General features: G+C 37.4%; 1 protein-coding gene across 1 annotated transcript; it reads left to right on the top strand.

The window, feature by feature from the left end:
* Positions 1-5,007: 5,007 nt before the first annotated feature.
* LOC147866542 (uncharacterized) lies at positions 5,008-26,265 on the top strand. Its single transcript, XM_087316999.1, has 33 exons — positions 5,008-5,338; positions 5,942-6,066; positions 6,417-6,575; positions 6,716-6,799; positions 7,124-7,263; positions 7,333-7,555; positions 7,639-7,743; positions 7,844-7,913; positions 8,003-8,115; positions 13,098-13,208; positions 13,307-13,408; positions 13,498-13,578; positions 13,660-13,739; positions 13,986-14,049; positions 14,137-14,292; positions 14,405-14,455; positions 14,541-14,657; positions 14,737-14,842; positions 14,937-15,019; positions 15,096-15,281; positions 15,365-15,541; positions 15,630-15,907; positions 16,050-16,178; positions 17,762-17,930; positions 18,088-18,207; positions 18,294-18,489; positions 18,613-18,719; positions 18,904-19,011; positions 19,094-19,278; positions 21,977-22,135; positions 22,217-22,403; positions 22,503-23,294; positions 23,394-26,265. The coding sequence occupies exons 1-33, from the start codon at positions 5,023-5,025 to the stop codon at positions 25,440-25,442; spliced, it is 7,128 nt and encodes a 2,375-aa protein (XP_087173125.1). The 5' UTR covers positions 5,008-5,022; the 3' UTR covers positions 25,443-26,265.
* Positions 26,266-26,366: the final 101 nt, after the last annotated feature.

Genomic DNA, 26,366 nt, shown 5'->3' with positions numbered 1-26,366 from the left:
CATGTATGCTAGAACTCAATGAAATTTATATTACTGGCCAACAACATGACAAAAGATTGAGGCCATGCATGATTTTTTCATGAAATTTTGATGCACCTACTACCCTCTTGAAAGTTTTGTTTTACATCGCATGATTGTTGTACAAGTGAAACAAAATTGTTTGAATACTATGTTCCAAATAAATTGATGGTGCCTAGGCCATTGCAATCACAAAAAAGGAGCAAACAAAGTTTCTATTTGATGAAGACAGTTTCATTGTCATTCTTAAATTGCTTGTGTACACGATAAGCGTTCATAATCAACGTGTTCTACTCAATAAAACAAGGCTACATATCCTCGAGAGGTTGTCATGCACATTTATTAGGGGATTCATCTGTTACAAAATCAAACCAAAATACTTAAAGGAAAGAAATTCCAATAATATGTACTTAACCTAGCAGTAAAGGATGGGGGGTGCGCGTGAGTTGGGGAGGGGGCAAGGAAATGGAGAAAATTATCATAAAGAAGAGGCAATGAATCAAATGCACTAAGAAAAATAATTTGAAAAATAATACAATGGGTGTAATTGCAAAAACATGAGTTTCGTAATCTAAAGGTTATCACTTGACGCCCCACAATTTATCCACATATACAACATGGGTGCAAAAACCTATGTTCACACACGATATTTATGGCGAGAAAGGGCCTTATACCCCATGACCACCGAATAGAGGGGTTTAACTCATTCGTGATCAAGCTCTTGACATGTGTTGATGTTCATGAGGAATACCGCATCCGTTGATGCTCACATAATTGATAATTTAGTCCTCCTGAAAACCCAATTGGCAACGAGGGGCACATTCACATTTAACCTCCATTAATTTAGCCTTTTCGTTAGTTTGTGTTCATAGGGAATGCTAGATTAATTTTCAATGTGAGAATGGCACAATGGCACGTTTCGGGATCTTCGATGAAATACTTGCGAGATTAAATCGTTTGAATGCCACTCCTCCAAGTTCCAAGTATGTCTTCGTGAAAATTGTAAGTATTAAATATTATTGCATGTCGCACAAAAGAAACACTTGTCGAAGAGTGATTTTGAAAATGTAGTGAAGTTTAAAGTGAGTTTTGAACCTAACAACGAGAATCCAATGCATTCAATGGTTGTCGATCTAATTAATTCCTTGACATTTTAAATTTGAAGCGCATAAAGAAATACTCCTTACTTTATGTCAATTAAACGAATCATGATGGTCTCTTCAATACATAGGTACATGCAAGATCCCCATGGATGCAATTATGCTTTTCATCATTCATTTTTATTTAGATGATGAAGGTGGTGATATTCTTATAAAATCAAGAACGTGTTATTGCACATCACCCCATATACTTTTAACTTTAGTGAATTTCATATTGTGGGGTACAATATTGAGGAGCCATTCTTGCATACTTGTGCCTCATGAACTTGGATCATAAGATCATTTGAGCTTCATATGGATGGAGAAATCATCTTATAATAATGCAAAATCTCTCCAAATTAAGCTTATTAAATAGCCAAATGTTTAAAACAACAGAAATGCTTTTATATCTATGAATTGAGATGTATTTGATAAATGGCCACATATTTACACATATAGAAATGTCCATGAACCGACATGATAGTCATGCAACATCCCACCAATGAAGATGATTAAAAACTAAAAGCATACAAGCAGTAAATATATGCGAAACACTCCGTTTTAACAATCCTTGTTCCACGATTGACACAATTTGTACTATTCATACATGTCTTTTGAAGTGTCCTTTTTCTAAAAATGACGTTTTAACCTTTAGACTCTCACTCTCGCAAACATTAGAATTCTTTCACATTTTGATAATGCACTTTTTTGTGATCATGCCAACCAACGTCCGTTTAGAAAAAGGATTTTTATACCGAGTGAAATCTTTGTTCATACTCAAAACAATGAGCATAAGTTGAAAAGTACACATTAAAGTGTTAAATGACGATACATCCATTCACGTACTTATTCGTTGTGAGTCAATAATCATCAGGGCAATAGATGACATGAAGGTCTGAGTTTCAATGCTTATCGTGAATTGATGTCGGTATTATCTCGATCAAACAAAACATTGTGTGTTACAACACACCGTGAAATCTTTACCTTTATAGGTTATACGAGAGTATTTTTTTACATGTTGGATACATGATTACCTATCGATTGATAAGGTTGGTACACGGAAATTCTAGGTGTAATTGTAATTTATGTGCTTCACACTTGGGCAATGGGTTTGATGTTTTGTTCATTATTAAAGCTTTCCATATTTTAGTTTGAGATCATGCACACTATGAGGTTGCTCCTAGAAAACGGGCTTTACAACATTGACACATTTTCCTAATTCAAAGTGTGAAAACACAAACCCAAAAGTTATTCGATGAAGATTTCAGTTTTGACAAAAGAGAGATGAACAACGATGGAGTGCGTGCATGTTGCACGAGAACGAGACTGTAAACATCTGTTTACAAATCCATGCAAGAACTCATGAAGATGGAGAATACTAAAATGTATAGGTTTCCTTTTCCCACACGAAACAATTAGGGAGATTCGAATGCTTCTTTTATTATTATTTTTCTAAAAACCCACACAAAGTTAAAGGGTTTTTTTTCAAGAAATGCATGTTTTTTATGTTTCCTATGGACACATTCAAGTGATTCATATGGACTAATTCAAAAGTGACGGCATTCGATCAGAACCTTGATTTTGACCTATCAACACCAAACTTCATCCGTGGGAAGGAGCACTATGCCAATGGACATACGCTACAAAAAAGCAAGGGATGCATTCTACTCTGCAAAGAGCAACACAAAAGAGAAACACATAATGTACTATATTGCATTGCGACATATAAAGAGCAAATAATGATGAAATATAGATAAGAGCCTTACCTATATTGTCTCGTGTGTTAGGTTAGGTTGGAAGGAGGGGGGGGGGGGGGGAGAGAGAGTGAGGGTGGGATGTTGGTGGTGTAGGTGACATATGTGTGAGTGAGAGAGAGAGAGAGAGAGAGGGAGGATCAGGATCACATCGAGAATGTCATGCCGAGAACCAGACATGCGCGAATGGTTGGCATTTCAGTAGGAGCATACTCTGGTGTGTCGAGCAGAGAGGGGAAATAAAAACTAGGAATGAGGAGGAGGCATCACGGATGAAACAAAGCTTTTTCCCTGGTACCGACTGTAAAGCTTGAAAGCTCCGACAAAGCCGGTTTGTGTTTGTGTTTGTGTGTGTGTGGGGGGGGGGGGGGGTGGTGGGGTTTGGGTTCTCCCATGCAATCCTTGCATGGATTTGTTCTTTTTTGGAGAGAAAAAACAGAAGCTTTTACCCCCCCTCTCTTTTTCTTTACCTTTCTTTTTTCTTTTATATGTATATATAATATATATATATATATTTTATTTATTTTTATTTTCATCAAATGCATAAGAAAAAAGAGAGAGATTAAATTAAACATTACAAAAAAATGAACTAAGAGAAGAGAAATATGTAGATATTTTTAAGCATCAAAGAAAAAAACAATAAAAGGGGCTTCATTTTTAAACATAAAATGAAAAAGAAAGGAAAAAACACCCGAAAAAACGAAGAAGAGAAATAAGAAAAAAATCTACGGATGCAGCAAATTACTAGTGTTGAAAAATGAGATAAAAGAAAAGAAAAGAAAAGCAAGAAGCATTAAGCATGGGGCAAAAAGCAGAAAAACAGAAAGCAAAAAAGCAAAAAGCAGAAAGCAGAAAGCAGAAAAAGCAGAACACAAAAACAAAAGAGAAGAATAATTAGAAAAAAGAAAATGGGGGCTATTATTAAATCAATGTTTAGGAAGAAATTTCGAGTAAATGCTGTTGAATAAAAAAGAATCAAATAAATAAATAAATGAAGATGTGAGCGATTTTTGAGGCCTCATTTCTCTCTCTATCATTTGATTCTTAACATACACAGACAGATAGACCTTTGGGGGGGGGGGGTAGGGAAGAGATAATTAGGGTTAGGGTTAGGGTTTTATTTATTTTATTTCCTTGTTCTCTCGTCTTAGGTCAAATCCCCTCCCTCTCAGCGATGGCTGCTTGCTTTTTACTGTCTTGCGCCTTCTTCTTCTTCTTCTCAGAATCAAATTGGTTTATTACTACTACTACATATTAATTTACTAAGACTAATAAAATCCATAATCGTTGAGAGGTCTGGGATTAGGATTATCGGTTTCTGTGGAACTGACTTTGGAGCAGAGAGGTTCACACGTGTGAAACAGACACGATATTAAACAAAGGAACAAATTGATTTCAGAAAACAAATAAATTTTCCTTCCCATTTCTTCTTCTTCACGAATCACAAGTTGAAGATTTCTTTCATTGACATTTTCTCTGTCCTAAACACTTCCATGTATATAAATCTATCCTTTTTATAGATTATATTTTGACACTTTCTTCTTCTTCCTTCTTCTTTCCTTTTTGATTTGATTTCCTCAACTCCCGTTTGATCCATTTTATGAAATTGGGTTCCCTTTTCCTCTCGCAATCCCCTCTGTTTTTGATTCCTCATAACCTGTTGCATAACAATAGCAACATACATATACATATATATTATATCAACAAGATTTTATACCGCTTTCAATAAATTTGGTTGCATTAGATCTACTTCTCAAGGTTAATGCTCAATATCTTTCCATCATCATCATTCTTATCAAATAGCAAATGAAACAGAGGATGTTGAATCGAGTTTGAGATCTCTCAGTATCTACAAGAAAATCTTTGTTTTTGCCAACAAATAAAAATAGCACATAAACCGGAGGATCTTTTGAAGTGATCAAATATCTTCCTCTCTCAGAGTCTTGACAAACACAAATTTTCTCATAAAGAAAAAACCGAGAGGGTATTCTGAATTGGGGCCAATTTGAAGATATTTTCCAAGTCTATGGGAAACACCAACAAGCAACCCAGACCAAAATCGTACATGAGAAACAAGTGATATTAGGTGTTATTTGTTGGTAACAAGTACAATGGATTATCAAGTCTTCCTTGTTAGGCCGTCAGGCCTTGGAGGTGGGGGGCGCTTATCAAAGGGAGTTACGAGAATTCTTAGGATTCTAGAGGATGGGATCTCGATCTCTTCAATTGCTAACCCATCCTCCTCTTACATTGAGTATCAGTTTGAGTGGATGTCTAATGTATTGCCATCTCTAGATGATGATCTCGAGTTCAAATTCGATGTCGTCCACATCAATGGGAGAACTGAAACCCTCAAGTTTTTGTGCGATTCAAGATCAGCCCTTCTAACTGCTATCCTCAACAAACTTGATGATGTCGATAGTTCTGGTATGTCACTGAGATTTACTACTTTGACCCAAATATGTTTTCCTTTCTGTTATTCTTGTGTGTTTGTATAAATATGTGATGCAACACATTCTAGTTATGTCAGTAACAAGAGTACAGGACGGTTTCTCTTCATTGAAGTACAGATAAAACTTCTGTTACAGCATTTATTTTTGCATAGGATGATGATGATAAATTAATATGCAAATGTGAGTGTTAATTCTTATGTTATGGGAACATTGCTCCATAGGATGATGACAAATCAACATGCAAATAGTGGATATCAATTCTTCGCAGAGATGAATGTAATTCAGAATGCTATTTCTGAAAGTTGATGAAATTAAAGAGGATTGGATGCAATCATGAATATCATTTCATTTTCGTTTTACTGAAAAAGAGAACAGATATAGCTACCACATATGGGCTAATCTATAAGTTTTCAATAAATTAGAAACAAAGACACACACAGTTGCACAAAATCCCTGAATAACCTAAGTGCCTCAATTTTGAAACATCCTAAGCATGATTTTTTTTGCAAGATGTCTTTTGAGCTCGAATGAAGATTCGGCAAGATGAGATGACCTGAAGTTTACATGTCTTGTATAGGTGTTGATTTTCCTCTGAAAAAGCACAGTCACCAACGAGGCGGATTGGTAGATACAGTGTTGAGAGTGCGTTCTGCTTCAATTGTGAAGATGATAAGCACAGGAGTACGGCAGGAACACCGCCATGTAATCTTTTTGGCATTCTTAATTATTTCCCATTAAAAAATTCTGTGCCCTAAAAAGTCAGAATCTGATGTTGAATAACAAAAAATAAAAGTTAAAACCTCTGGGAAATATCCTTTGAAGTTTTCTTTTGTTTCCAATGCCCCTTGTCAACTTCCCCTCTTGAGAAAATTATATATATGATCAATTTGTCCCCTTCTTCCTTATATTTTGGATTGATTATAGGCAAATACTGGAGATTTAGGGTATTTGGGGAAATCAATAGGAAATAAGGAACATTTTGGAATTCCTCCAATAAATTAATTTTCTTAATAGCTTCTATGAAAAACTCTTGTTTGTGCCATTTTTTGCAGATACATCAGTCAAAGAGAATGAATTTTGTCGACATTTTGAAGGTGGAGGTTCTCAGTGATGATGAACATGTTTTGCTCCTGTATTTCAAATCCAGGATATTGCGGCTATCCTTGAAGGACATCTCTCAGTTTCTGCTATCCCTACAACAAAATATGAAAGTGAGTGAACTCAAAGCTAACCGTTTGGTCTAAGTTTGCCCATTGTTTTTGCTATCCCTACATAAGTTTGAATGTAGCATAAGAGTATCAACAAGGTTTTTCTATTCCCATTTAAATGGATTCTACTTTGTTTGTTCCAGAGACATTTGAACAAAAATGTAGATATTTTCAAAATAACATCATCGACAATGGTTGACAATATTTCAGCATTTGATCGGAAGACAGTAAGTGTATATCATCATTTTGTTTGCATGAAACTTTCAATGTGCAAATAAAGAAAATCCAATGTGCTCCTGCTCTTCTTTGGCACAAAGACTTCATCCTGTCTTTATATGTGGCGAAGATGGTACATTGTCTTTTGAGTTCTTATGGCATTTCTTTGTTTTACATCTGTTGACTTTCAAGTTATGAATGAATGACTGCATTTCGAAGACTGTATTTTAAATCCATGATGTTTGCTCTCTTTCTATTTGTTGCCTCGTGACACTATCTATATTCATGAAGGAAGGAATATTTAAAAAAAGGCTTGAAATATTGTGTAATGCCAGGGAGGGAGTCTCGTGTTGTACAGTTTCCAAGCTATAAAAAATGTAGATAACTTGAAAGAAGAGAGGATTCGGATTGTGTCAATAAGCAAGGAACATTTGATAGAGAAATCTGGAGATGATGAGGTCACTGCTTTATACAGGTTCGCAGTGTTTTCATACCAAAGCATCAGGATCCTTTACCAAATACATTTTGACTTTTGTTGCTTCAGTCTGAAAGACATTGCAGGGATAGTGGTGAAGGATGGAGGCTCAAAAGAAGTTATCATCGAATTTAAGTCATGGAGGCCTGCTCAATATTTTATTCAAGCAAGGGATGACTTTCTTGCAAGTATGGCTGATGTAATGGAATCACTAAGTCTATCTAGCTTTAATATTCACTTGGAGCCATTCTTACCACACATGTTTCCAGAGAGGCCGCATCCGTTTTATCAGGTAGTTGATTCACGAACTGGATTTTAAGGTAACAAGGATTCAGTTATCTATAAACATTTACTAATTTGTTATTGATTTTATAGAATGAGTGTGAGCAGTATTATTGTAGCCAACTTTTAGCTGCAACAGATGTAAGCGATGTTGATGATTTACATGATGTCTTAAAGGAGTACGCATGTAACATAAATGTAAGGTTCATTCAAGGTTATATATCATGTACAAAACTCTTTAACACATAAATGTACAATTCACATAATGAGGGAAAGAATTCTTCCATTGATATCTCAGGTTGGCGAATCTCAATGTACAGACCCTAGGGTACTAAAAAAGGTTGCTGATGTTTTGAAGAACTCTGGAGGTATGATAAATCATGTCCAAAAATGTATTTGTTTTATGTTTACTCTTATTCAAGAATACGAAGGTGAAATTGTTTTCTACTTTATTCAGAGAACATCCGTCTTGCAACTTGTTGTTGCTTGGTGCTGCAAAGATTATTGGCATCTCGGCCTTGTTTTGAGGCAGTGAAGAATATGCAAGAGGTTTCGTCAGCTTTAATTCAGGTTTGAACTTCACTTTCTTGCTGAAATAATTGATTAGTCACGGTAAAGATTTATGTCAATCAACACACTGAAAAAAGAAGCTGTGTATCCTCCTACTACGAATAACTTATCATCTGTCAATTCCCAGCTGTAATAGCAGCAGGATCAAATTGACTGTGAGAGGAAGAAGCTAAAACTATGACAGGAGAACATAGGGAGAATGAGAATGAGAGATACCGCGACAATGATAGAAACAATAGTATTCTGTTATCATTTATAATTGTACAGGATTTATTGCACATGAAGTCCAGAATTGAGAATATAATATAAGCAATAGGATTCCATTATCAATAGATATTTTTACTGGTTAAAGCATGCCATTAACCTAAAATGGCCATAAATGATATACATATACATGTGCATTCCATAGACATTTCTGTCCATGGAAGGCCTTGAAGGTATATGAGACCAAAAATTGATGTACCAAATCAATATAATCCTCTTCAAGCTACACGTGAACAATATTAATGTAAAAACAAAGGTTTAATGAAATAACTATAGTGCAGTTACAGAGAGAAAAGAAAGAAAAGACACCAACTTTGAATGTCTGTGAAATACCAACATAGTCCTGTGAGACAAATCAAGTGTACAACAAATGTGTGTTTGTATGTGATCGGGAATAGTACAAATCAGAGAGTGCAAAAGAAAGAAAAAACTAATGTCTTTTAAGAGGCCAAAATGGCAGGTCCAAACTGAACAAAGGATTGCATCTTAAAATGCTGTTTGATCTTTGAAAACAAACCAAATAAATATTGCTAATATAGTAGAACTGACTAAGGTACCAGAGAATCTTGCTAGCTAAGACCTTCAGATGAACTGAAATTTCTATTTTCGAAAGATATCCAACATGAACTGATCCTAGATGGAAAGATCTCCGAAGTGAAGAAAACCTGGAGATAATGTCTTTGATCGATTGATAACAAAGGTGACAAGGTCGTGATCCAGATGGACGTGGCCTATGTGCACTATAAATTGCTATAGCCTGATCTAGTGTAACCCCTTTTGAGTGATTGACAACTTCTCTCTATGCCCATGATTGCCTTGTAGCATGAGTACTTGTGTAGCCTGTGATTAACTTGTAGGATGAGTGTTGGAACTAAAGAAATTTGTGATGGTCTTATGTTGATAAGCTTTGGTGGTTGTATTACATTACATTATTGAGTGGGTCAAAGCCCTAATTGAAGAGGTAGTGGTATCTCTGTCTTATTTCATAAAAAGCAGCAAAATGGCAAACATAGTACTCCAATTACCAATACCTGATAATATGATTGACATACCTGTCCTTCCATAGATTTGTGTGTATATCTGCCTTTCTAAAACTATACCTAATGTGAAGATATTGTCAGAGTGTATGAGATAGATGTTATTCCATATGAGAGCGTTTGATGATAATTTCGTTGTGCTATACATGTGTAAGAAGAGAGACCTTATAGTGGGGCATCTTTCTACCAAGAGATGCCATGGGACTGATCAATGTTCTTTTATTATCCAATTTAATGAAATTAGTTCAGATCACAACTTTCTTTTCGACTTTGGTCATTTTAGATGGAAACAATCCGAGCTGTATTGGAATGGTGTAATGCATTTATATTTGTCATGTGAATGAAACCGTGCTTGTGTTTCAGCATACGAACAATGATTGTCTCCATGTTCAGCCGACTCCCTTGCATGGAGAAAGAAAGAAAGAAATATTAACGTCTTTTAAGAGGCCAAAATGGCCTATAAGACCAAATAAGAGATTACATCTTAAGCGTTGTCTTGTCTTTGAGAACAAATCAAAATAAAATAAATATTACACAGTAATATAAAAGTAAATAAGATGAAAAGAAAAGAAACGAGGGAATCTGGTTTTTGGCACATGTGAGATTCTCAAGTTAGGTATATTGTAGATTTTGTCTTCGAAAGATCTCTAGCAGTGGTCAATCCAGAATGGAAATGTCTCTGAAGTGAGGGAAGCACCTACGATGGCGGGAGATAATGGCTTTTAATTGTCGATGACAAGGGTGTCGAGGTCGTGGTCCATGGGGTCGGGGCCTACGTGCACGGCAAATTGCTATTGCCCGATCAATTGTAACCCCTTTGGTATGTCCTGGACTGGAGCCCATTTGTGTATCCCGTGGTTGACTTGTAGCATTAATAGGAGTGATGGGGCTAAATAAAGTTGTGATTGTTCTTTGTGGATGAGCTTGTGTGGCTGTATTCGTCAACAACTTTTCCCGATGTCTCTTGAGCTCTAGCAAGAAATAAACGTCTTCTAGGGCCAAAATTGGCTCATGAGACAATTGGTTTACAACAAAATGGGATATTTACCCATTCATCGAAAGTGAAAAAAATAAATAAAAAATAAATAGAGCTTAAGCTAAATAGTTCTAGTAAAATAACAAACATGTTCTACAATGAAATGGCTTTATACTAGGCCTAGTTTCATTTCCATCCAAGTCTCTCGAAAAGAAGTGGGAGGTCAAAGGGTTTCTATGTGGATGTGGCCCCCTGTGGTCCCAATGTAGAAGGTACCCCAGAGAGAGAGATATTAGTGTCTTCTAAGACCAAAATTGGCCCATGAGACAATTGGTTTACAACAAAAATGGGGTATTTACCCTTTCATCGAAAGTAAAAAAGAAAAAAAGAAAAAAGAGCTTAAGCTAAACAGTTCTAGTAAAAAAAACATGTTCTCTAAGACCAAATTTGGCCCATGAGACAATCGGTTACAACAAAATGGGATGTGTACCCAATCATCGGAAAAAAAAATTATAGATAAAAAAAGAGTTCTAGTATTGCACAAAAGGTGTTATGGCGTTCATTTCTATAAAGGAAATGGCTATGTGCTAGGCCTAGTTTCATTTCCATCCAAGTCTCTTGAAAAGGAGCACAAGGTCAAAGGGTTTCGATGTGGGTGTGGCCCATAGTCCTGATGTAAAAGGTACCCCAACCATAGCTTCTCAACGGTGTAACTCACGTTCCCTTATCTTCTTAATTGCTTCTACACAACAAGTGACTTTGAGGCCTGACATTGGAGGGCATTTGGTTATTCTTTGGGTTTCTGCTTCAGCGAGGGAGAGATTGAGTGGTGCAGGTGTGTCCATGCTCATCTTCCCCTCTCGTGCTTGAAAATTTTCATTAGTTACATGATGGTTAATACAAGAAAGGTTATGGTTAGCATTTTGTAGTTTATTCTGTCTATGTTGTTTTAGCTCGAAGATATATCTACCTAGTGTCTTTATATTTGCGGTATCTAATAGTTTGGAGAGGGTGGGAGGGTCCTAGTATGTCGTAGTATTTTGCTCTTATCTAAGACACTTACATGTAAAGTGTGTGTGAGAGATAGGTAGATATTTTTCAGCATCCATAGAGAGGCCAATATTGACCCATAGAACCTAAATACAAAAGTGATCTTAATGTGTGTCTCCTTCCTAAGAAGGGATATTCATACTTTGAAGCACCAACTCTCGGTTTGTGAATCAGGCATACACATATGAGCTCAACCTTCTAGGTGTTCTCTTTAGTATGATACTCAAGTCATCGCCCCCTCTTAATATATCATCATAGCTTTCATGAATTGCATTATATACAGAGCATGTAAAAAGCAAGCGATATTCATCCTCTACTAGCCCTTCCTTGCATACCTTACATGTCTTTATATTTGGTTGATTTTGATTCCATAATGCAACTTCAATACATAGCTTGTGTGATCGAGTGTGAAGGAGTGTTAGGGCTCTATGAGATTTAATACTCATGCTAGTAATGAGTTAAGGTTGAGTATGATCCATGGACCTTCTTGCCTTATATAGAACCTAACATTCGGGATTGATGTTTGCAATGTAATAATATTCTAATTTTGTCCTTTTAGCATCTTTCCACTTCTTCATTAGTGGGTCCATTAATCTTTCTTCAATAATTACATATTTCATAGCATCACTTAAAAGCTCTAGGAGATCTTCCATGTCCCATCTTTTGAACCATTTTTTGATGTCGACTACCCAATCGGATGAGAGAATTTTACTCTTGTGATTCTTTAGTGGTTTACATCCAACATTACGAGCAAGATGTGGTAATCTATGTTCTGGCATATTCTTGACTTTTTAAATATATCTATATACTCTTTGAAGCGCCAATATCTCTATAGGTTGAACATCCGTTTCCAAGAGCATAACTTGATAGGAGGTGGTGGATTTTATTCCCAATTGTCTCCTTAAAAACATCTTTTGAATCTTCTCAATCTCATTCCATGCATTAAGAGGATAGTGCCTCCCCGCACTTCCACTCCATAAAGCAAAACTTGTGTTACCATGGCATTAAATAACAGTAGTTTCAATTCCCATCCATGAGTATCACTTTGGTTACACTTATTTTCCAACATATAATAACTTTTCCAACTAACTTGAAGTCTAGACTCAAAGCATACACTCCATTTATTCGTGCCAGGTACATCGATGCCAAGATACTCAAAGCTTTGTACAAATTGTACATGTTCTCCCTTATATGTAAGCATAGGGTATTGGTGAGGTTGGATGGTTTGCATTACCATAATTTTTTGTTTTATCCACAATTACAGTTAGTCCACTACTTTGGCAAAATTGACAGAAAGAAAGATATATTAACGTCTTTTAAGAGAGGCCAAAATGGCCTATAAGACCAAACAAGAGATTGCACCTTAAGTGTTGTCGCATCCTTGAGGACAACAAATCAAAATAGAATAAATACTACTCAGTAAATATAAAAGTAAATAAGATAAAAAGAGACCAGGGAATCTGGTTTTCGGCACATGTGAGATTCTCAAGTTAGATATATTACAACTTTTGTCTTCGAAAGATCTCTAGCATGTGTGTGTGTGTGAGAGAGAGAGAGAGAGAGAGAGAGAGAGAGAGAGAGAGAGAGAGAGAGGTGTTCTTTACACCAATATGAAAAAATAAATGTGAAATGATTTGCATAGTTTTTCTTTTTAGTGTTTGCAATTCAGAAATCCTGTATTAAGTTATGCTGCTACCGTTGCCATCCGCGCAGCAATAAAACTTCCATCAGATGGACCAATTAGTGATGTGGCCCTTCTTTCCAAGGTACATCAATTGTTTAGTCTATATAGCACAGATTGCACTGAGACTACTAAGATAAATAGATAAAAAGCGTCTTAAACTTTTTTTTTCTTGGGATGCAGCTGGAGCTTGCAAATAAAGGAGCCGTTATGAGTGTTGATAACGTACAGCAGCTTTTTTCCTCTTTACACATATTTGCGCTTGCAAATGATAATGCTTTACAGGTTCTATTTTTACACTCTTTGATGTCAGAACGTAGGTTTCATTACAGTTAAAAGCATATTTTTACTGGTTTTTAAGTTCTTTCTTGCAGTTGTATGGGGTTTTGCAAACTTTCCTTACTCTTGCAACCTCATTACCACAAGAAATAGATAATGAACGTGGGTGGCCAAAGGTTTGGCTCTTTCTCTAAACGAGCATGCAATGTATAAAACAAGACTTTGCTAATTTTTGTACATGTGTGAATGTTTGGCAGATCTTTGAGAACAGTGCTATAGGAGCCGCAGGAGTATTTTGTCGACTCTGTAGATCACCAAATTTTGTAGTCTATCGTAGGTGCGTGCATGCTTCATCAATATATTGAAAAAGAGACTATTTTAACAGTCATAACTTTTCAATAATTATAATCGTGAAATCAGCAACTAGCTTTTTGATGCTTTCTTTGCCATAACTTTCTAATATTTATAATCATGAAATCAGCAACTATCTTTTTAATGTTTTCTTTGCCATAACTGTTTAATATTTATAATCATGAAATCAGCAATGCTCTTCTTAATGCTTTCTTTGTGTTTTTACTTTCAGCAATTCTCTTCTCTTGAAGGCTCTTCTAACACAAACTTCTCCTCCAATAGCAAGTCAATTACAAGTAATAGTGCTTTAAAAAGAGTGTTACAAAAAAACCTTTCTCAATGTATTTATATTTTATATATTTCTTTTTGGTGGTTATTTTCAGAAATTCTGTTTAGATCGAGGTGTCATATTGATACACTTAAAGGATGCAGTTTTTGGGACTGATGAAGAATTAAGATCAACAAGTGGAAACCTTGTCTTTTTTATGATTGAACGCAATAAGGCATCTAAGAAGCTTCTTGAAGCTCTGCTACCAAAGGTGTGCACATCAGATTTTTCTCATCTTATTTTAGTGATCACAACTTAAGATCATAGTAAATCATAGTAAAACTGAACACCATCTATCTTGAAACACAACCAACTGTTTACAGGGCATTATGCATTTCTATGATGCTAGAATCAACCAACTGAATTTACTGAAGGTATTTCAATCAAGAAAAGTTTTATGTTCTTCCTAAACATATCTAGGCATTGTTACTTAATTGATATTCTCACTATTTGTTGTAGGAGAACTCTTCAAGTAGATTCACAGCATGGATGGAAATTTTAGATCTCCTAAAGAAAGGAAACTTTGAGACACCCATTCTGTTATGGAATGATGCAAAACGAACGGAATTGAAGGAGGTATATGCTACATAAATATTTTCTCAAAATGTGCTTTGAAGCAAGCACTAGTTCTCTTACAAGAACATCTTCTTTTTAGTTTCTTGAAGATCACATAGAAGCGTTCAATGCTGTAGCAGAGAATAATAAAGACATTTTGGTTAATAGCTCGGAGATTCAACTTACTTACTCAATGGCAAGAGAAGGTATGAGGAAATTGCTTTTTCTAAAGCTTTTGAACTTGAATGCTCATTGTTCAAATGTTGTACTAAAACCAAAATTTTCCAATAATTTTGACAGGTTCTGTTGTTGATGGTATCCATCTTGAACTTCTTGTAGATAATTATCCTGCTCAGAATGATCCAAGGATCGACTTTTGGAAGGTACCTATTTGACATTTTGGGTAGTCGGAAAACTTATTTTAGCAAAATATCAGTAACCTGTGAACTGTAAATGCAGTTAAGAGATCCATTATCAACATTCCAAGCTGTGCTTCAGGCCATGGTCTTAGGCTTCACACCATTATTTGGTCAAATAAGCTTGCCGGAGGTTGATCTGAGGCTGGCAGCACATGTACTTACTTGGATTTATGAAAGGCATGCAGAAGATATACAAGGTTTCCTAGAAAAAATGAATGTAATAGAGGTATTACAAAGTTGTTATCACCCTCCAGATAGTTTCAATTCAGTTAACAATGTTTCTCACCACATGCCAATTCACCTTAACAGATAATTGTGGGAATGCTCCGTGAAGTTATTGATTCTGAACATCAAGTCTTTGTCTTCAAGCTGGTAGTTTTCCTTCTTGCAACTGTGGAGATTGGTGGCAAAGATAATGCTCTTCGTTTCCTCAGAGCGGGTGGTGCAATGGTTTTAGTTCCTTTGATTGTGTTGTCCTTATCCAAGGTTTCTAGCTTGTGCTTAATTGACTTTTCTTTAAGTTTGCTAAGCTTTCAAACATAATTGTATTTCATGCAAATTGTCATATTTACAGTGCTGTAGGGACAAATATGCATTTGAGTCTGATGGATGGAGTACAAAAAATGCAAAAAGGTCAAAATTTTCTCACTTTCATGAGACAGTTCTGGTCAAGCAGGCCAATGGTCAAATGAAAAGCGTACGAGTTCCTTCTGGAAGGTTTTATGAGGTCCTTGATAAAGCTGTGCAGGATGGGAGTGTAGATGCAAAAGAGGGTGTTCATTGGCAGCATGAAACAGTGCATGAGAAACTTCAACTTGGTTTGGCATTAGATCTTTTAGAAGCTATAATGAGGTTAATTCCATATCTCTAAACTTGAAACGATTTTTCTTTGATTCAACCATTACCCTTTGTTTCTACGAGAACATGTATCTGGATAATTTTCATGGCTGTACTCATATAGAAAAATTGAAATTTGGTGAACATTTCACAACAGGTTATCTGGCATAGACAGTAATATTGAAGAATTTCCACCACCTGCAGCATGTAGCCACCTTTCGAAGGAGGAATTACTTTGTCATCTTGTGCAAATCCTCCTGTGGGCAAAAGGTTCAGTTTTTGGAAGGTACTCTACCCATTCATTATTTTCCTCTCATGCAAAGTGTCAACATAATCCAAATAAACGTCAAAGGTACATGTGTTCAAGGCTTGGAAGATGTCTCGGACTGTAGGTAAAGTACAAACTGAGTCTTTCCATGGGAGGATATTGGAGAACCTAGCTTTGTGGAGTTGCAAGCCATGCACAAACTTTGGAGGATAGAGCATAATGCTGTGGAACTTAGTATATGAACTTCTTGTGGCTTATCCTGAATTTGCATGGTGTTGAAATGTACTCTTAGATAGAAAAAAAACTTGTTTGAATTTGCAGTGTGTTGGCCCTAGGAATGTATTGTTGAATCACATACAATGTTCACCAATCCACATTGAATATTAAGAGAAATTGTTACATCCATAGCATGATTTTCTAGTACTTGTCATGTGAACTCTTCCTGTTTACCCTAGGTAAAAATCAGTACATGAGCTAAAAGATAGGTAAAAGAAACTTGTGAAACAGAAGGAAACAACCAGAAAGTAAGAAAAATATATTGATGTCTTTTAAGAGGCCAAAATGGCCTGTAAGACCAAACAAGAGATTACATCTCAAGTTTCGTCTCGTCTTCGAGAACAACAAGTCAAATAATTAAAATGTTACTAAGTAAAAACGTAAAGAAGATAAAAGAGACTAAAGAATCTTGTTATCGGTACATGTAAGATTCTCAAGTCAGATATGTAATTTTTGTCTTCAAAAGATCTCTAGCATTGCTTGATCCAGAATGGAGAGGTCTTCGAAGTGAGAGAAGCACCTGCAATGGTGGTGATAATGGTTTTTATCTGTTGATGAAAAGGGTGGTGAGATCATCATTGGGCCGGGTCTTATGTGCATGAGAAATTGCTATTGCCCGATCTATTGTAACCCCTTGGTTATGTCTTGGTTGAAATGTGTAGCCCTTGATTGACTTGTAGCACAAGTAGGAGCGATGGGGCGAAAGAAAGTTGTGATTATTCTTTGTTGATGGGCTTGTGTTGCTGTATTGTTGTACTCAAGAATTTCTTCATGTGTCTCTTGAGTTCTAGCACGAAAAGCCCAGGCCCTGTTGGTCCTCATATTCCATTACCTTGCATAGTGAACCAAAGCATTGGTTAAAGAGACAATGGTATCTCCCTCTTATTTCATAAAATACTGCACAATGACAAACATACTTTCATAAGATTCCACTCCTAGATGACACGATTTACAAATTCGTTTTTCTAAAGGTATTTGTGCATATCTGGCTACCTTTATGTCTAACTGGTGTGAGGAAGTTCACAGCTGCCCTACCACACTGCGCAGCGCATAGGATAGATTTGCCCATATAAGATGACTTTATGATAAATCCATCCTCTGATGTGTGTAAAAAGTGTCTTATAGTGGGCCATCTTCCTACCAAGTGATATTTTGGACCTGATCCATCACATTTTTGAAGGATTGAGGAAAGATAATATTTTACAGATCACCAATACAGAAAAAATGTTTGATTAATATTACTCTTGCAAATTTTCAAATACGAAAATTGTCTGTCACACATCAAACACAAAAATTCACTTACCTTTCTTTTCTTTCTATTTCAGGATTCTAGACATACTTGCATACATTGTGAAGGTGAATAGCGATGCCATGAATCGCTTGTATAAGCTTGGAGCTTTTGAAATCTTGCTTTGGAAGCTTCTAGCCGGGGACCTGACTGATGCTGACAAGTCCTCTATTGTGGGTTTCATTCGGCAATCTCATTTGTTACAGGTGATAGGCAATCATACTTGCACTTGCATCCATGATATTTTATGATTTGTTATCTAAAGGCCTGCATTATGCTTTTCATGTGTTTATGTACATTCCATAGTATTTGGCTTCATAGATCTTGTCCAAGTTCCAAAGACTTATTGGAGGCATTTGACAGGATCCAGAGTCTGTGTTCAACGGACCACATTACTTGCAAGCTGAGGAGCAATTCCCGTGGCATGCTAGCATCCTTCAGCTCTTTCTACCAGATGGAGTTATCTTAAGACTAATGTCAGAGGTACTGTGTAACGGAACTCCATATGTTTAAGAATCTAGAAAAACATTGAGGACCCCAGGCTTATGCATACAAAGGGGTTTTGACAGGATTCGGACACATTTACCACAATTTTGAACTCAGAACAAGGAAGTCCGGAGGTGATTTGGAGCGCAGAAATGAGGGAACGATTGTTGGACCACTTAAAAGCTGAATTGGAGCCTTATGTGAAATTCAGAGCTTCTGACCCTCTTGCACTCTATATTCATGTTCCCAAAGCTCCCCTTATGTATCCTGAACTTTCAGGTGAATTAATAGCTGTCTAAAACCAGTTGTTCATAATATATGTATGCTGTAAATCATCCAATTAAAATGCTAATCTTCACCGAGTTTTTCTATCTAATGTTTTTCTTTTTTCCATTTTTTCAGAATCTGTGTTCTCAGCTCCTTTCTATTTGGAGAACCTCCTCGACTCAGACCGCTTTCCAAACTACCAAATCAATGATCCACTTCAATTTTTGAGCAGTCTTATGTTGGTTTGTCCACATACTCATATTTCTGATTCTGTTGCTCATAAGTAATATACGTTTGACAAGACATACAAACAACTATGAGAGACTGACATATTAAAAGGGGCAGAAAGAAAGAAATGTCTATATCTGTGTATTTGCGATCGTGCATTGATTGCATATGACTTCAGAATGTTTATTGCTCCTGCAGGACCTTAGGAAATGTGCGGTAGATTTAATGACTTCAGATTCTTTGACGTCATCAACTGCAATTTGGAGAACGAATCTTCCGCGTATTCACCTCCTTTTGCGTGCACTGGTGGCTTTTTAGAAGATTTCTGTCTATTTCATCTAGAGGTGTTACCAGTTTTGTTGACAGGAAGTTTTGCTTTTGTGTACAGTCTTATTTGGTTCAACGTTTCCCTCAGCTTGTATTGTCAAATGACGTAGAATCCGTGGTTATCACTCTCGCTGCTCCTGCATTGCGGGTGTGTTTGGCGCAAACAGATGAATCCCCAGCTGAGATAATTGATGTTCTAACACAAACCATTACCATACTCAGACGTTGTTGCAAGGCCACTACAAGGTATTGCATACAGTTTTAATGGTTCTTTTTCTCATTATATTTTATGTCCTGGCCCAATTTCAAGCTGTTATGGTTGTAAAGAAGTAGAGATATATGCAATGAAATAGATTATGTACGATATGTGTGCGTGTGTGTGTGTGAGAGAGAGAGAGAGAGAGAGAGAGAGAAAGAAATTTTATTATCAACTTCAGAGGTCAAATTTGACCTATGATGACCAAAAATAATGTTTTCACATAATACATGTGATGAGCTGCTATTCTCGACGATCAAGAGTGTTTTCGCACAATTGAAAGTGCAGGTGTGACTGTGTGTGTGTTTGAGAGAGAGAGAGAGAGGTATTAATACCTTTTAAGAGACCAAAATGGCCTATAAGACCAAACACGAGATTACATCTTAAAATGTTGTCTCGTCTTTGAGAGCAACAAACCAAAATAAATGTAGCTAATTAAAAATAGAAGAAACGAAAGAATATCCTTGTGTACACATGTAAGATTCTCAAGTAAGAGGGATTGTAATTTGTCTTCGAAAAACTCTTGCATAACTTGATCCAGAATAGAGGGATCTCTGAAGTGAGGGAAGCACCTGAGATGGCAGGAGATAATGGTCTTTATTTCTAGGTGACAGGCTTGGTGAGATCATGGTCCACAAGGCCAGGGCCTATTTTCCATTAAATTGCTATTGCTTGATCTATTGTAACCCACTTATAATGTTCTGGTCAAGACGCTAGTTGTATAGCCCTTAATTGACTTGTAGCTTAGCAGAAGTAACGGGCTAAGAAAGTTGTGATTGTCGACATTCTGTTGAAGAGCTTGTGTGGTTGTGTTATTGTCCTTCAACATCTCCTTATGTTTCTTGAGTTCTAGCTAGAACAGCTCCAAGCATTCTATTGTATACCCTACAACTATACACATCAATTGCATCTCAAGTACATTGATATTTAGCTTTCCTGCTCCTGTTCTTAGCATATACATTCTTTTGGCATCCATCCTTCAGCTTAACGCATAGATATGTAGTATCGTCTGCCAAGCCAATAGATCTCTACTAGAGAGAGGGACATCTGTTATCTTGGGTAGAAGGGATGGAGATTCCATAAGTAATCGACCATGTTTGCAGCTCCCTTGGGGTTCCAACAAGCATCTGATATCTTTGCCATTGTCACTGACCATTATATATCACAAATCATCATGGGTGAAAGGGTTTGCCATATTATGTTATTTCACTCATATCTTGAGCTTGTTGTTTGCATCTCCCTTGGGGTTCCAACATGTTAAAAGTATCTGATATCTTGGCCATTGTCACAGACCATTGTATATCACGAATCCTCAAGGGCGAGAAAGGGTTTGTCGTAGTCTGTTATGTTGCTCATATCTTGATCTTGTTGCTTCACACCAATTTCTGCTACCACTTCTCCATGCATGGTCTTTCTTGTGCCAAGTAGCAGCATTGCTCAAAATAGAATTGTTCACCATGCCTAGCTCAAGCATTGTGCAAGAACTCTACATGATAGAGCTCTCCGAGTTCTATTGTGGTGACCCAACCGCGACGAGACACCTATCATGATGACCCGACCATGATAGAACTCACTGCGTTCCTTGTGTTGGCTGTTCACACAATGGCTCACCACAAGAGCTCACCTAAGAACGTAAGTTCTCTCATGTTGAGCTAGACATGTGGGAACAATTGCCCCTAGCTTGGATTTTGTAATTAGGCTGTTCTGTAGTGTCACGAGATGAACCGTTTAGTGCTACTGCAGTCCCATAATAGCAAGAGATGAACCATTTAGTGCAATGGTGGTTCCAATAGAAGTGGTGGATTAGTGAGTTTCTTGTATGGCCGTCACAAAGGTTTCTTGCACGGGATTCACGGTTTTGTCAGGCTCCTTTGTGTTCAGTTTCTTGAGATAGGTGGTAAGCCTCCCATGTGCCCCTGTGATTCACTACCTTGCGACGTTCGTTTTGTTTCCAATGCCCAGTTGTTTGTCTCACAAAACCTCTGAACCTGACAATGTGCTCTCTTCCTCATTTAATAGCTTTCAAGAGCTCTCTTGTTGAATAAAAATAGAAACCTCTTCATAGCATGTACCACTACTTTTTCTGCTAACATGGCATAATTATTTCAAGAGAGTTTCTATATTATATCTCATGCGGTTAACCTCGCCACTAATTGGTTGGCATAAGTTATCATCATTTCCCTCATCTCCGATGAACAAGACTTCCATTTTGGGTAACCTGTTTGCTCTTAGAGAATTAGCCTAGAAAGGCAGAGATTAGTACAGAGATGAACCCAAAGATTGGCAGAAATTAGTACAAAGGTCAACACAGGACGCAGCAGACATTAATGCAGGGATTAGGCAAAGAATAACACAGGGATTCTACAGAGATTAACGTAGACTTAATAGAGATTAATGTGGAGATTAAGCAGATATTAACGCAGGATTTAAATAGAGATTAGCTCAGGCTCTAAGCAAACACCAACACAGAGACTGAAAGAACTTACATCCCACTGAGAGTATGTGCTATACCCTATCTCTTTTTTGTTGAAGTCTGGTATTTCTACAATGTATTGGAGATGTAGAAGAAGATATACTATTATTATTCCCTAGTGTGTTCCATGAACACACATTGTATGTGCGTTTGCACCTTTCAATTTTAGTTTGTTCATTTCAAATAAATGTGTTTTAAACCCTTTGTTGCTTCAGGGAATTTGATGCGGCCCAAGCCTCATTAAATTTTGCATTAAGTGTGCTTTCTCTTGGGACAAATGCGGAAACCAATGAGAATGTTCCTGACAATAATTCTAAGTTTGAAACTGCCCTTGGTAGTTGTCTGCTTTTGTTGGACACGATTGCATCCTCAAGGTATAGCTACTTTTCCTGGACTTAAAAATGATGATCTGATTAGCATGTATTTACAATTCTTCCACTGCTCTTGGTTTACAGAAGTGGGAAAGAACTGTTATGGAAAGATATGAGGTGGCGGAAAGGGCTTTGGTTTATTCTCAACTCAGCAGCAGCTGATGCTATAGCTAGGCCACCACGGGGCCCAAGCCCAGCTTCTTTTGCTGCTCTAACTTGTCTCAAACACTTTGCAGAGGATGAAATGTACTGTGATAGAGTCCTTAAACAGGTGAATTGCATGTATAGGGCATCTATGGTAGTGTTTTTTTTTCTTTCTCAGCATTGTTTTTTTCTTATAACTGATAAGTATATGTGTATTCCTACCTAGGGGTGGTACTTGCTGTTGCTATTATTAGCCATACCATCAGCAGACATAACCTTGAAAGCTCACGATTCAAAATCTGCATTGTTCTATAGTTCGGCAGATGTCCTTGCATCATTAGTAAGAAGTTTAATCAAGATAAACAGATCATTGCAGGAAAAGCAAAGGAGATCCATTTATGGAGTCATGTCAAGACTCATGCCTGTGCCTCTTCTAGCATGTTTGCTACAAGCAGAGGGTCCGGAGAAATTCATCTCAGCTGTTTGCTCTGAGTTCATGCACCCAGAAGGAATGTGGACATATGATATGAGAGTTGAACTTCTGCAATCTATTGAGGATAGATTGAGTTACCACAATACTGTTCTTCTTAAAGAAGATATAATGATTGATAATGAGACAGAGTGGTTAGATAGGTTTAATTATGAATGCCTAAATGAAGAATTTCTTGCAGCAGGTCTATTTGTCCGTGGTCTAAGCAGTACATCTTGGGAAGGGTTTGTTTTGCCTCCTGGTCATGCTTTCATGGATGTCATGCAAGATTACCTTCAGTTAAATATAGTTAATCTGTTTGTTACTCAAGCTGAAGGGGTTTCAGACATTGCCGAATCTTATGATCCTGACAGAGATATTGAAAAGACAATAGATATCCAAGAATTTCACCAGAATCACCTATTTGAAAATGAAGTTGAGCAGAAAGAACACCTAACTGGCGATGAAGTTGAACAGAATGAGCAAGTATCTGATGAACCTGAGCAGAAAGAGCAAATATCTGATGATGAAGTTAAGCAAAAAGAGAAGCTTCCTGATGAGGATGGAGTTGAACAGAATGAGCAAGTATCTGATGAACCTGAGCAGAAAGAGCAAATATCTGATGATGAAGTTAAGCAAAAAGAGAACCTTCCTGATGAGGTTGAGCAGATTGGAGATGGGATACCAGAATATGAAGAGACTGTTAAGAGTATTACAATCCCAGCACAGAAATCTGGAGAGCTCGAAAAATGCCTATACACATTGTCAGCATTAAGAGAATGCATCAACCATGCAGTGAAGGAAGGGAGAGATGATCTTCTTGTACAATTTAGACACTCTGTTCTTTCAAGGATAGTTCTTTCTGGGAGAAGCCTTCCAATTGTTCAGATTGAACTCGCGACAATTGTCAAAGCTTTAGCGATCTCTGAAATAGGGAGAGACATGGTATTCAGTTCTGAGCTTATTCAATGTTTAGCTCTTCAGTTATGGCAATCGGCTGCAAGAGATTCTAGATATCGAAATGATCAAGTGTTAATGTCTACTCTAGAAGCTGTTCTTCTTTTAGCAGAGAATATTTCTGCAACCATACAAGCAACAAATTTCTTCTCAAAAGATGGGTTACTACTTCCTGTTTTGGCCATCTTTGCAAAGCTAAATCCACCAAGTCTATCTGATGAGGAAGTCTCTCAAAACGAGGATATGGAACAAATGAAGATCACAAAGGCTGGGCAACTACTGGCTGCTCAAATACTAGGTCAAGTTTTGCTTGCTGGGTGTGGTATAAGCCGGAGAACCAAGCTTGTTAAGGACCTGAGCTTCTGGGGAACTGGATCAATTGCCAAGAGTAATCATCTAAACACATCCTCCATCACCAATCGACATGCATCTTCTAATGAAGGTATTGTAGGGGCTACAGATATGTATGAGCTTTTGGAAATTATTGAAAAAGGTATGGACGATAATGTTGATCCCATAGGTTTAAGAACGCTGGTTTTACTGTTTCCTATCGACTTTTTGACAATGCTTGCACGAGAACCTTCCAAAGCTTGTGATCTTTACGAAAGGCGGCATTGGTCTCCACGATTAGTATGGGATGAAGATAGCCGATGGCATCTCAAATCAAGGTTAGAAGCAGAAATGCTGAAATTACGGGATAGCTTTTTGAATCAGGGACTCTCAGCTCTTCCTTCATGGTCAATGACTCGAGGACAACCGGTGTTCCTGAGATGGACATTGGCTACAGTTCTAGAGAATGACACTAGGCCCTTGTATAAGAATACTGGAGATGTTGACTACTCCCCAGAGCTTTACCTAGGTGGCTTCTTCATTGACCAATTTCTACGAAATCCAGAGTTTGACTTCGGGATTGCTCTTGAGGAGCGATTCCTTAGGGAAATACGCAAAGCCATAGTGTTGGGAGCACTGCCCCGCAAAAAGGATTCCCAAGAGCTTGATTTTGATGACAGGAGGAGATTGCTATTGTCTTTGCTATTGCTTTTCAAGCTTCGTCCGCCATTGCTCTTGCGCCACTCAAATTTCGACATCTTCTTTCCCGTGTTTAATTTCATTAGTGGTGGGAGTAGCAGAGAGCGGCGAGGTCTTACTCAAGTGGCAATCCTTCTTTTCCATTGTATTGCTACTCATTCCGACATTGCAGATTGTATGAGCTCAGAAGAATTGATGCAGACATTGGGATCTCTTCTTGATCTGAATGTACCTACTTCAGTGGCTGGTTTCACGGGAACTGATCCTCGGCTATGCAGTTTGATGCTCATGTTACGATTAGGTCGTCTCAGCAGTAGTGCTGTTGAGGTAGCATTGCGTTTGGATATCATCCCGAAGCTCGCAATGCTCATCGATAAGAGTATGGATGCGAATTTACAGCAACGTGCTGCTGATTGCTTAGCAGTTATGTGTGCCGATAAAAGAAAAGGGGCTGAAGTTCATAAACTTCTGGAGAAGCTTGTACCGAAAGAAAGAAAAGCAACAGGACCTACGTGGAATCAACCAATGAATGACATCCGAGACGAGGTAGTGGATTCAAAAACATTGAAACACTTTTTGCAACAAAGGTATCCTTCGAGCTGGTGGGTTTCAGACAGTTCGGATAGCCCCAGTGGGAGTGATACTGAATTCTCAGGATCTGTGACCATTGTGGAAGCAAGCCTAACATTTCCAGGTCCTAACCTCTCTTGAGTATTGCTTGGATCCAGTTTGAGAGCGAAGTTAAAAGGATGACAACACAACTAATGATGACTATTTTATATCGAAATTCCTGCTTTTGCACCATTTTTGAGTGGAAACCTCCGCTTAGGTTTTCAAAGTCTTTCTTGTGCATCTCCAACATATCAGAATATGACTACCAAATCCAGTAAACCAGCTTAGCCTAGCCTCTGTTGGATGTTGCATGTGAGACTTCCTAAAAAGATCAAGCAGCACCATTGATGAGTTGCCTCGATGATCACATCCAAGGAGAAATGTATATTATTTTCAATGCTTCTTGATCGATCATTAGGTGAAGATATATATCCACAATATCTTACTACCAATTGGTTGGATGAAAAATACAGTGTCTACGTTTTGATTTATACATAAGCTATGTGTAATGAAATACTAGTAAAATGGGCCCCATGGCTAAAACCCATTGCGGTGGTAAGCCCTTTATTCATTTTTGTGGGTTGTATTTGGGTTATAGAAAAAGAAAAAATGTGGGGAGGAAACTCAATGTGCTGCATAGTACACATTTTTGGGCGGATCAAATTCTTTATTCATCACCGTGGGCTGTTGATGGCTTTTCCCTTGTATTAGGGGGGTATGTAATTAAAAGATCTGGTGATTGGCTGCATTTGGAACACATTGATGGTTTGTTCCAAATAGGTTCTCAATAAGGTATGAAACTACATTCACCATATCATATCTCTCTGCTGTAAAGAAATTAGTTTTTGTCTTCAATTGTGTACTTCTGAAACATTTTCTGGTGCTGTTATGGTAGCAGTACAAACAAATGTTTGCACAGTACGATGTATAGACAGTGTGATGTGCACTAATCAAGGATGACTTTAGGTCTTTGGTTAAGGCCAGCACAAGGGAATTGGTACACAAATGTTTGCACGCTATGAT

This window comes from Azolla caroliniana, unplaced genomic scaffold (assembly GCF_043228905.1).
Source record: "Azolla caroliniana isolate FFs.n. ecotype wild unplaced genomic scaffold, voAzoCaro1.0.p SCAF_3, whole genome shotgun sequence".
NCBI lineage: Eukaryota > Viridiplantae > Streptophyta > Polypodiopsida > Salviniales > Salviniaceae > Azolla > Azolla caroliniana.
This window is presented reverse-complemented; position numbering and strand designations above follow the sequence as displayed.

Coding starts and splice junctions, on each gene's coding strand:
- LOC147866542 (XM_087316999.1), top strand. CDS start 5,023: ATGGATTATCAAGTCTTCCTTGTTAGGCCGTCAGGCCTTGGAGGTGGG. Junction 5,339..5,941: donor TGATGATGTCGATAGTTCTG/GTATGTCACTGA, acceptor TGTCTTGTATAG/GTGTTGATTTTCCTCTGAAA. Junction 18,720..18,903: donor TTTTGAGCAGTCTTATGTTG/GTTTGTCCACAT, acceptor TTGCTCCTGCAG/GACCTTAGGAAATGTGCGGT.